The 12524-nt window shown below is 44.5% G+C and overlaps 1 protein-coding gene across 1 annotated transcript; it reads right to left on the minus strand.

Annotated features, from left to right (window-relative positions):
- Positions 1–7721: 7721 nt before the first annotated feature.
- On the minus strand, positions 7722–10768 carry zic3 (zic family member 3 heterotaxy 1 (odd-paired homolog, Drosophila)). The gene is made up of 3 exons (XM_070882065.1): positions 9787–10768; positions 8569–8732; positions 7722–7904 (listed from the first exon to the last, which is right to left on the minus strand). Exons 1-3 carry the CDS (start codon positions 10766–10768, stop codon positions 7722–7724), a joined length of 1329 nt encoding a protein of 442 aa, XP_070738166.1.
- Positions 10769–12524: the final 1756 nt, after the last annotated feature.

Raw genomic sequence — 12524 nt, forward strand, 5'->3', positions numbered from 1 at the left:
CAGTGACATGTTCAAAAATAGTGACATGTACAAACTCAGTGACATGTACAAATGGTGAAAAGTACAAACACAGTGACATGTGCAAACACAGTGACATATACAAACACAATGACATGTACATATACAGTGATGTGCAAACAGTGACATGTACAAACACAGTGACATGTACAAACTCAGTGACATGTATAAACACAGTGACATGTTCAAACTCAGTGACAATGAACAAAGACAGTGACATGTACAAACAGGGAGATGTACAAACTCAGTGGCATGTACAATCTCAGTGACATGTGCAAACAGTGACATTTACAAACTCCATTTCATGTACAAATTCTGTGACATGTACAGAGTGAACTTTACAATCTCAGTGACATGTTAACAATCAGTGACCTGTACAAACACAGTGACATGTACAAACTCAGTGGCATGTACAAACTCAGTGACATGTACAAACATACTGACATGTACAAACTCAGTGACATTTACAAACAGGGAGATGTATACACTCAATGACATGTAAAAACTCAGTGACATGTACAAACACAGTGACATATATGAACACAATGACTTGTACAAACACAGTGACGTGCAAACAGTGACATATACAAACACATTGATATCTACAAACACAGTAACATGTACAAATGCAGTAACATGTACAAACAGTAAGAGGTACAAAAACATTGACAGGTACAAACTCAATGACATGTACAAACTCAGTGACATGTACACAGTAACATGTACAAATAAAATGACATGTACAAATTCTGTGACATGTACAAACACAGTGACATGTACAAACACATTGACATGTACAAACTCAGTGACCTATACAAACACAGTGACATGTACATACACAGTGACATGTACAAACGCAGTTACATGAACAAACTCAGTGACATTTACAAACAGGGAGGTGTACAAACTCAGTGACATGTACAAACTCAGTGACATGTTCACAATCAGTGACAAATACAAGCTCAGTGACATGTACAAACGCACTGACATGTACAAACTCAGTGACATATACAAACACAATGACATGTACCAAGTCAGTGATATTTACAAAAATAGTGACATGTACAAACTCAGTGACATATACAAACAGTGACAAGTACAACCACATTGACATGTACAAACACATTGACATGTACAAACTCAGTGACATATACAAATAGAGACATGTACAAACTCAGTGACATTTATGAATTCAGTGACATGTACAAACACGATGACGTGAGCAATAGAAGTTGAGAACTGTCAAGTTTCTCCCTCCGCCCACAAACTAAATCTCGGCCTCACTGTTTTATATGGATTCGGCTTCAACCAATGCGCCGCGATTGTATTTTCTATTATCAATGCCGTTTATAAACGCTGTAATTCCCCTGCAGATAAAATATGTCCTGATGAAAATATAACTTTCTGCGGTGTTTTGCCCGTGTGTCCTGAACGCACCGCTTCTCCGCGGTCTGAAACTTAGCTTAAACTTTACGAAAATTTTGAAAGGTGCTTGACCTGAAATGTTTAACGACGCGTTGGTATTTTGAAGCGATCGTGTTACTCCGCAGTCCTGAATAAATCCGTTCCAGGTTTAATCCAACATATTTGAAAGATTTACTGTGAGGGTTTGTTGAAACGGCTATGCTTTGTGATCTGACCCAAAGATGTAGGACAGAGGAAACTGTAAACTTCGAGGTGGCCAAGGGGTTACTGTAAAATATTACCTGCGGAAGGGCGAGGGTCATTCAACAACAAGAAGCTTACCCGCTGTCCGAGGCGGTGCTATTTTTGCCATTACTCTGTGCGTTTATTAGAATTCAACTGCGACCCATTGTAAAATGCCCACGCGATTTAAATCGCTGTTGTTCTGGATATTTCATTTGTTGAAATTTCCCTGGTTACATACTTCTGAAAATGGGGTTAACTGGTTTGCAAAGTGCCTCTGGGTCTGCGCTCCTCCGCGACTGATTCAGCCCCGTCACAAAAAGAATCGGCTCAAACCCACTGAATATTTCAGATGTAGAGATTGCGACTCACTCACTCGCCCCGCAGGCTGGGCGAGTATTGACCGTCCCGTTCAAAGTTTCAACAAATCTTTTAGCGATTACCCACGTCTAGATTATAAAAGAGCTTTAATGTAGTCTTCAACCGAATGATTCCGCAATTTGGCAGTTTCCAACTCAATAATCAGAAACAGATGGTTTTAAATCCCACACTTAGACAATCGCTTTGCTTTTCCGATGATTTTCTTTCACGCTATAGTGAGGTGGATTAACCATTTTTGTAACTTTTAATTAATTGCTTACATAAAATCGCATTCTTTAGCAAAGCTCAAGGATTGTGTAAGTGAGTAGAGATTGCCGCGGCCTGGCCTGCTATAGCCGCCACAGACGGCACTTTCCTGTCTCCGTGTGTATCTTGTTGCTGATGGAATCGTGTTGATTGCCCAGAAGCTGGTCCCTGGGTGCTACAGTCCCGGGTTGTCAGGCTCCTCTCCCAAAGCTCACTGACTGAAGCAACGAATGGTGGAAAATACTGTCAATGCAAATAGTGCCAGTCATCGGAGCGCCGATCATTGCCAAGTTCAAAGTGCTGCAGATACAGTGCTCGGCCTAAAACCGAGCAGACCGAAGCTCTCGGTGCGCTGATCCACACACACATACAGACAGACATACAGACACACACATAGACAGACATATACACACACACACAGACAGACATACAGACACACACATAAACACACATACAGACACACACATAGATACACAGACAGACACACAGACACACAAAGACAGACATACGGACACACACATAGACACATAGACACATACTCACACACACAGACACATACTCACACATACATAGACATATACTCACACACACATAGACATACTCACACACACATACTCACACACATAGACACATCAACAAATATAAACATACTCACACAGACACACACACATATAGACATACACATACACACACACTTATACTCACACATATATACACTCACACATACTCACACACACATACAGATATAGACACATAGACATACACTCACACATATATATACACATACACTCACACACGCACACATACAGACACACACATAGACACAGACAGACATACAGACACACACACAGACAGACATACAGACACACACATAGACACATATACAGACACACACATAGTCACACAGACTGACATACAGACACACACAGTCAGACATATGGACACACACAAACACATATACATATAGACACATACTCACACACATAGACACATACTCACACATACATAGACATATACTCACAGACGCATAGACATATACTCACACACACATACACACACAGACACAACGACAAATAGAAACATACTCACACAGACACTCACATACAGACATACACATACATAGACACATACTCACACACACATAGACACATTGACACATAGAAACATACTCACACAGACACTCATGCACATACAGACATACACATACACACATACTTAAACTCACGCATACATACACTCACACATACACATACTCACACTCACACACACACATACAGACATAGACACATAGACATACACTCACACATACATATACACATACACTCACACACGCACACATACAGACACACATATAGACACACACATAAAGACACACACAGACAGACATATAGACACACACACAGACAGACATAAAGACACACACAAAGGCACACATATAGGCACACACAGACAGACATATGGACACACACATAGACACATAGACACATACTCACACACACATATACACATACTCACACACACATAGACATATACTCACACACACATACTCACACACATGGACACATAGACACATCGACAAATAGAAACATACTCACACAGACACTCACACAGACACACACACATAGACGTACACATACACACACATAGACACATACTCACACACACATAGACACATCGAGACAAAGAAACATACTCACACAGACACACACACATACAGACATACACATACACACACACTTATACTCACACAAATATACACTCACATACACACACACACACAGACATACATACTCATAGACACACACCTGTACTCAGAAACACGCTTATGGACACACACTCATGCGCTCACTTAGGCGCACAGACATACTAGCGCTCAGTCACATTGAGAAACACACTCACAGACACAGTTACACACTTAACCGTTCACTTAAACACTCAGACACACCTCGTGTCACCGCAGATCAATTTGCAGCGCTTAGAACACCAACGGAAACGGCGAGTGTCCGGCGGATTTTAACCCTGGTGCGTTAACCATACTTATTATGATTTGTTTTTTTTTAAGATTTAGTTCAATTTACTTTCAATCAAGCGCTGTTTCACTCTATGGAAAACACGTTGATTCAGGTTCTATTTATGTTCTACAACTCTGAAATATTCGAATGATTTGAATAATAATCGCTCCGGTTCTATTTACTGTAATTGTCCAACAAAAGCGTGTTTCCATCTTTAGTTCAAACTGACAGACATTCCAACAGGTCACCGGCGGATATATCAGTATTATCAGCCGGCCAGGTATCAGAACAATTAATAGTTCTCAATTATGCAACGGGTCTGTGCAATCCATTACGTCAGCAGAATAGTAAACCAGAAAGCAGGAAAAATTCACAAGCCGGGTGATTAATGTAGAATAAAAACCGTATTCCGCGCGAGCATCCAACCATTCGGTTTAAATCTGCTGCCCGGATGTGTCGAGCTGCCGCAGCCTGCACTTCCCCAATTACCCGTGGGCCCGGGAAACAAGGGAATCTTTCGTGAAATTATTGATCGCCAGCTATTTCTTCAAATGTGATTATGCGGTCGGTCCGTGGCAGACCCTGCAGTTTCCAAATGAACAATTAACAACCTAGATTTAACAACATCACAGGTGGTCCCTCCAACCAGGATGACTTGCTTCCACAAGAGTTCACAGATGTTTCAACGAAGGACCCGATATCCAGTCCTGAACTCCAACTGAGGGGGTGGAAGGTGCCTGTGTCTGGATTTTTTTAATGTGTGGTGACGGGCTCGACAGAGCTTGGCCTTTATCTAACAACATCGATGTAAAGTGATTGGTAGGAGGTTTAGAGGCGATTTAAGGGGATTTTTTTCACCCAGAGGGTGGTGGGGGTCTGGAACTCACTGCCTGAAAGGGTGGTAGAGGCAGAAACCCTCACCACATTTTAAAAGTACTTGGTTGTGCACCTGAAGTGCCGTAACCTACAGGGCTACAGACCGAGAGCTGGAAAGTGGGATTAGGCTGGATAGCTCTTGGTCGGCTGGCGGACACGATGGGCCGAAATGGCCTCCTTCCGTGCTGTAAATTTCTGTTTTTTTTTCACAAGCGCCCTGTACTGAACAGTTAAAATGGGATTAATCGTCACCTCCTATTAGTATTGGAGTGTCACATGAAGCTGGTTCCCCCGTTAGAGTCCTTTAGCACAGAATTGACTGTAAAGCCGGAGAATTGACTGTAAAGTACCATGATACTAACGGAAATGTAAATATGCCCATTGCGTAATATTGTGTAAATTATATTTCTGAAAGTTGTAGTTAAATTTACATTAAAAGTTTTGTAAAATGATTTATGTATATAAAGAACAGTTTGTCAGCGGAGCTGTGCGTGTTGCTCGTGTCTGTAGTGACGTGGGTTACTTTCGATAATCCCAGCAGACGCTCGCAGGGAGCGAGGTAAGGATTGCATGATTTATATTTAAAATATAACAGGCGTCAGCCAAGGTCAACACGATATTAAAGTTAATCTCTCCTGCCAGCTAGACGTGTCCCATGTGCTCTGGGTTCGCTGTTAATTAACACACGCCCGGGAGATGCGTATTCTGGTGTGGGACCCAAAGCCCCCTCGTCACCGCGCCTTTAGCCGATTGTAAAATATAGATATATTATTATCTCAATGCTAACTAGCGATAGATCCGTTGCAAGGTTTCAGTAAAGGAGCCACTGTGATTCTCCGTGTTTACAATCTCAGTGATCGCTGTCACTGCCACACACACGAATCAGACGCTTCAATATTGTATTTTAAATTTATGGGCAGCCTAGATGGAGTTATGTTTCTGGGTATAATCCCCAACACCTCTCCAGATTGTAATATGCAACAAACGGTTTTGCAAATTGAATGCCCGCCGCCCCCGCTTGCCTGTGCTCCAACCCGTGCTGTCATCGGGCACCAAACCCTTCCATTTACTGGCCCCGAGCTTTACATTTAGTGATTGAAGGTCCACAAAGTCACAAGCAAATCTGTTTTCGACCAAAATGTTCCCTGGGCCGAGTGTGAAACAGCTGCCCGCGATGCTCTGTCACAGGACAAGTGTTTGGAACAGATAGGCAGCACCTTTTTAGAAAAACGAAATCTTTCATGTAAATAAAGGAAATGTCATGGGCACCAGCGATTGATCGGGAATCCAAACGCACAGATGTTGAGTGATGGGCGCTATTATTGTACCGATTAAATATTGAATTGACGTTACAAAAACTGTGATTGAAACCCAGAGAATAAGCGTTTCATCATCCCCGCCTGAGCCCCCTCCCCCACACACTCACATTCACTCTCCCACTCATACACACTCACACTCTTTCATTCACTCACACTCTCTCCCAATCACTCATTCACTCACTCACACACTCACTGAGTCTCACACACACACACTCGCCAATATAATTAATTCCAACGGCATCTCATTTCTATCAGGCACCATTTTACATTTGCTTTAAAAGCATGTTTTCCTTTTCCTTTTACTTTATGTTAAACACCGAATTAATTTCCCAAATGATTTAAATTCCAATTTCTCAAGTTCCTGAGCCCAAAGTTAAAAGTTCCCACTGGCAGAAGTCAGCGGCACATATCGCATGGGCTGTGGTGAGATGAGACAGGGAGGCTCGGTGTGGTTCAAAAAATGCAACGTTTGATTTGTAAATCAAAATTGTTTAATGTTAACTTGGTTATAACCCTTTCTTCCTCCAAAAAAAACTGTACATAGGTTTTGTTAGAAAACAATTCTTCATAAATATTGTTTCAGCGGCAGGTAAGTACCGGTGATTAAATTACAAGATGATAAATATGACATTATGAATATGTATATTTACAGAAAATAGTTATTACAAAAAAGGCGAGGTTATACTTAACTGTCACGATCTTGTACTAGTGTGAAACTACGTCCCAGCCTGTGAAAACCACTCAAACAACAGATTTGACCCAATCGGACGGGAGATACATTCACAAGTATTTTTTTAAGTTCAAGACATAACAGGACTTTGGCACTTTTTAGAGATTGTGTGAATTTCACAGTCAATCAGCTCCGAGGTGCCAGCATCAGTTCACTATTGAAACATATGGTCTACGCGGGATCCCTTCCCCCTCCACCCCCCCCCCCCGAACCCCACTCCCCTCTCAAAAAAAAATACTGCCAAAACAACAAAAAATAATCACCTCTCGAACGCCGATAACAATCCGATTGTACTCCGGAGCCCGCCCTGTGGCCAGTGTCGATCAGCAAAACTTGCCCCTTGCCCGCAACCATCGTCCGGCGGCTCCCTCACCGCCCGGCGTTAACCCAAGTGTCTCAGCTTTGCTCCTCTTGCGGCAAAAGAACGTTTTCAACAGGTCCGAGCTGGCGAGCTGCTGTGGGTGCTCTGAGAACCACCTCCTCCTCCCCGTCTCAGACGTACCACTCGTTAAAATTAGGCGGCAGCGGCGGGTTGTGGTTGGGGTTGTTGTGCGTGGCCGGGGCCGAGTTTTTGCTCGGATCCTCGCTGTTTGAGGAGAGAAGGGTGGGAGGAGTGGACGACTCGTAGCCCGAGCTCGGGGCCGGGGAAGAATCCGAACCTTGGGATTCATGTACCTAGAATTGCAAAAAAATACAAATATGAGTCTCTCCTGAAATCTCGCTCGGCCTCTGCAAACGCCGCCAAATAAAATATTTTAAACCGAGGTGCAAAGATTGAACAAATAATAACTTGTGCCAAAATTATGAGAGCTATCCCACAGACTAGTCAAGCAACAGGCCTCACCCTGTCTGCAGTGTGTACCATCTACAAGATGCACTGCAGCAACTCACCAAGACTTTTCGGCAGCATCTCCCAAACCCGTGACCTCTACCACCTAGAAGGACAAGGGCAGCAGGCGCATGGGGACACCGCCACCTGCACGTCCCCCTCCAAGTCACACACCATCCTGACTTGGAACTATATCGGCAGTTCCTTCATCTTCGCTGGGTCACAATCCTGGAACTCCCTCCCTAACATCACTGTGGGAGCACCTTCACCACACGGACTGCAGCGGTTCAAGAAGGCGGCTCACCACCACCTTCTCAAGGGCAATTAGGGATGGGCAATAAATGCCAGCCCTGCCCACATCCCGACAATAAATAAAAAATAACTGCCTGAATTATGGAACGAGCAAAGTCTTGAATATTGTCAGCCTGAGGGTGTGGGCTGGCTGGAGGAATTGACCGAATGATTTGGGCGGTAATCCGGCGCACAGACGGTGTGTAAACAAATGCTTACCTTCATGTGTTTCCGCAGAGAGCTGGGATGAGTGTAAGACTTGTCACACATTCTGCAGATGTAGGGTTTATCGGATGTGTGCACGTGCATGTGCTTCTTGCGGTCGCTGCTGTTGGCGAAGCGCCGATCACAACCCTCAAACTCACACTTAAACGGCTTTTCCCCTGTAAGAAATCAACAAAAACACACACACTTCAAATCCACAATTGTAGACTATTATTTTACTGCTTCCATTATTTTCCCAGACCCTGTTACAGTTCTGTTTAAACGTTGCGGTGAGGATTTCCCTGCTCGCTCTCCAGTTGAATTTAATAAATAGCAAACAAGGAGATTCGAAAAGTAAAATACGTCTATCAAAGGCTAACTAATTAAAACGGCATATATCTTTTCGTTATTAAATCTCTTCATTGGACAATTAATTTCTTCAATGTAATTAGTGAAACAATATAATTATATATAATAGATGACAGGAATTGCTATTGAGCTTGGGTTCTGCAGGGTGCCGTGAAAGGATTGTTGCAGAAGGCGCTCCGTGGAAGCTCTGGACATATAAAAGTTTGAAGCATTCTCCCTTGTCATAAACGGAGAGGAAACGACCTCAAACATTGCACACAATGTCCCTCGATAATTTGTATAATATTTCGCATAAACAATCTGCTCGCTCCTTGTTCAGAAGAGCGGCAAATGATTTAGTGGACGACACAAAGCGTCCTCCCAGCAGACAGAAACACGACAGCGAGCAGGCTGAAGCGAAAGGAATCGACATTTGTGTTAATCCCCTTTCCAAAGGGAAGCAAATGCAGATTTTATTATCGGGAGATATTTTTCATAGCTGGGGAAACAAACGAATGCATCTTTAGAATGTTTCTCTCTAAAAACAAAAGCAAAGCAAGCGGCTTGGCGCTGGCGGCCGATTGCTGAGCCGAGACGCGCGCCCCGCCTAGCCTGCCTTCCCACATTACTCACTCACTCACACACTCAAAAGTCCGGCTTTTTCCGGGCAACTTTTGTAAGATCTGAAACGCCGCTTCACACAGATTATCAGAAAAATGTGTCTCGGGATTCAAATATAATCGTTTCTGTGCGAAATAAATCAAAAGCGATGATTTTAAATTTCAACAGAAATGTTACATATTTCTTCAAATTAATTCCGAGAACAAGACGTGCATTCACCCCGCCAGGCTGCTTTCACGGGGAACGGAGACTTATTACTGTTACCTGTGTGGGTCCGTTTGTGAATCTTTAGGTTTTCCGACCTGGCGAAGATTTTACCACATCCCGGGAAGGGACAAGGGAATGGTTTCTCGCCCGTGTGCACTCGAATGTGATTAATGAGTTTGTACTTGGCCTTAAAAGATTTTCCTCCCCTTGGGCACTGCTCCCAGTAACAGATGTGATTGGACTGCTCGGGGCCCCCAACATGCTCCATGGTGAGGTGGCTGACCAGTTCATGCATGCTGCCGAAAGTCCTCTCGCAACTCTTTTTGTTGCGATTGACCTGAGTCTCGTCAATCCATTTGCAGGGCAGTTCCTGTTTGATCGGTTGCCTCATGTACCGAAAAAAGGCCCCCGCTCCGTGATGGCCGCTCATGTTCATGCCCACATTCATGCTCATAGGGCTGTAGTTGTGCAGCGGGGCCGGGCTGTACGGGTCTGTCCTGGGGTTACCCACTGCCCGGTAAGGGTCCGCTCTCCCAAACAGGTCGCCGTGCAATCCCAGGCGCATCTGGCCGTTCAACGCGTGTCCATTGGAAGACGTGTGGCTGGACGCTTGCTCGTGAAGCCCTGGGAATAAAAGGTGCCCCGGGGTGTCGGCCATCCCCGGGGGTGCGCCCGGCGACGGGAAGATGCCATGCTGAGCACCTGTGGCGGCGGGGTCCCCCAGACCGCCGCTCCGGTTGCGGAACAGGAACTCCCGGCTGGAGTTGAACGGTCCGCCGCTGTAGGAGCCCACCTGGCCGGCGTGGTGACACAAGGCGGCGCCGTAGCCGGACGCCTGCGGGGTGAACGCTGATGTCTGGCTGGCGGAGAGGTCGTGAGACGCCGGGTTGAGTTTGAAAGCTCCAGGGTGAGGCGAGTCGCAGAAGGGGCTGAGTCCCAGTGCCGGGTCGCGGCTGCCCATGTCGTGCTGCCGGGGGCTGCCAAAGCCACCAACCCCCAGGGCAGGGAACTGGGCTGCCCCATCCAGCAGCATCGCCATCTCCAACAAAATCACACGGCTCCCGAGGAATCAGGAAGGAGATGGGGAGGGGGACCGGGGAGGTGGGGAGAGGGGGGGGGTGGGGGGGTAAAGACCTTTAACAACTTTGCAAAAATGTATCGCTCTAGTCCCCTTGCATTGAAACGCCTTTTGATGGGCTTGGACTGTTCAAAAAAAATCTCCACGAGTGATTTGTTGCTCACAATCAGACTAACCCCTCTTCAATAGGCTGATGTCCTCAGACTGATAGAGTCAATCACTCAACTCCCCGGCACATAACTCAACTCAGGAGGCAACCCGCAACCGGCCAATCAGAAAAAGGCACTATTGTAATCACGTGAGCCTCATGCTGTGCCTTGATTGGAAGAGGCGCGCTTGACTGGCACAAATGCCTATTAAAAATGCAGGAGGCGCCCTGTTTGTTGGTGGTGATTGGCTGGTTCTGAGGGTTATTTACAGGTATGGCACCTCCATGTTATCGCCCTTGATTAATTGTGCCTAGTTCAGCCTGATTTGCATTTTACTCTTCCATTTCATTTCACAAACAGCAATTGAAATGTGCTGTATTAGGCCTGTAATTGCGCGCAACCAGTGGTATCGGGTCTACAAGCAATATGTTCTTTGTGCTCAGCCCTTGTACTTCAATCATTTGTACGGTTGCGGGTTTTTTTTAAAGAGAGAGATTTGTACACTGGAAAGGATCCGGAACAATAAACCACTCTGGTGTCAATCAAATCTACAGACAAGATTGCCGTTGGAGATGAGAGAGGGGGGGAAATCTGTTCCAATTTTTTATTGGCCTGCTCTGATATTTAAACTTGAGCCGTATTTGTTTTTCTTTCAATTAGTTTCTACCCATCTGTTTATTTAAATTGGTCCTGTGAGTTCAGGATGTAAAAAAAAACTTCCTGCCCTTTGAAAAAAAAAATTGGTGGGGTCTTCATTAAAATAGTAAAACTGAAATCAATAAAAGTGAAAGTCGTTCGGAGTTTTGTACAGACTGGTTGTACAGGAAGTTTCCGTCTTCGCCAGCTCGTTCTTTAGAAATTAAACAATTATTATTGGCTTTGCATATTTTCTTCATAGTGTACCACATTATCAGGGCTCCCATTCTACTTCTACCCATTATCAAGAAGACAAATCAATAAGATTGTTCACGTTTGTTAGTCGGTGCAACCGTCTCTTGATTTTAAAAATATCCCCAGCGCCAATATTGTTTCAGTTATCGGATGTAACAGTATTTAGGGCGCATTTTCCATCGGCTCAACCTGCTCAAAGGAAAAGTGGTCTGTGTGTTTGGTAGTGGGCTCGGGAAGCTGTAGGATTGTGATATCCTGAGATGCCCCTCTAAGCCTAACCATGGAGCTGTTTTCACAGGACTGCCGCCGCCTCGCTGCAGGAAACATAAAATCTGATCAAGTTCAGAGATGCATTGAGACACTGCTCCATGCAGCGCTTTATAACACGGTTCTTTGACGTCCCTTATCCCCAACCGGTACATTGCAAAGAACTTCAGCTCCTTTTTTTTTAGTTTAGCAAAGAGCTGGGGGTCCAGTGTAGTTGCACAGAGCTGTCGAGTTCATGTTCCCATAACGCGCGCACTGCCCAGCAAGTTTTCAAGCGAAAAAGCAACCGGGAGGTGAGTTCTTCTCGTTTATTCTGACAAAAACTAATCCTTGCACTGGTTTAAAAAAAAAACCTTCCCTTTTCTAACATTGTTTTAGAGAGAGAGAAAAATAATATATCATTTTCTTAC

This window comes from Pristiophorus japonicus, chromosome 6 (genome assembly GCF_044704955.1).
Source record: "Pristiophorus japonicus isolate sPriJap1 chromosome 6, sPriJap1.hap1, whole genome shotgun sequence".
NCBI classification, from domain to species: Eukaryota; Metazoa; Chordata; class Chondrichthyes; family Pristiophoridae; genus Pristiophorus; species Pristiophorus japonicus.

Excerpts from the sequence above, each read along its gene's own strand:
- zic3 (XM_070882065.1), bottom strand. The coding sequence starts at position 10,768 with ATGGCGATGCTGCTGGATGGGGCAGCCCAGTTCCCTGCCCTGGGGGTT. Across the intron at positions 8,733-9,786 it reads TCACAAACGGACCCACACAG|GGGAAAAGCCGTTTAAGTGT; the intron begins GTAACAGTAATA and ends GATTTCTTACAG. Across the intron at positions 7,905-8,568 it reads CTCTGCGGAAACACATGAAG|GTACATGAATCCCAAGGTTC; the intron begins GTAAGCATTTGT and ends TTGCAATTCTAG.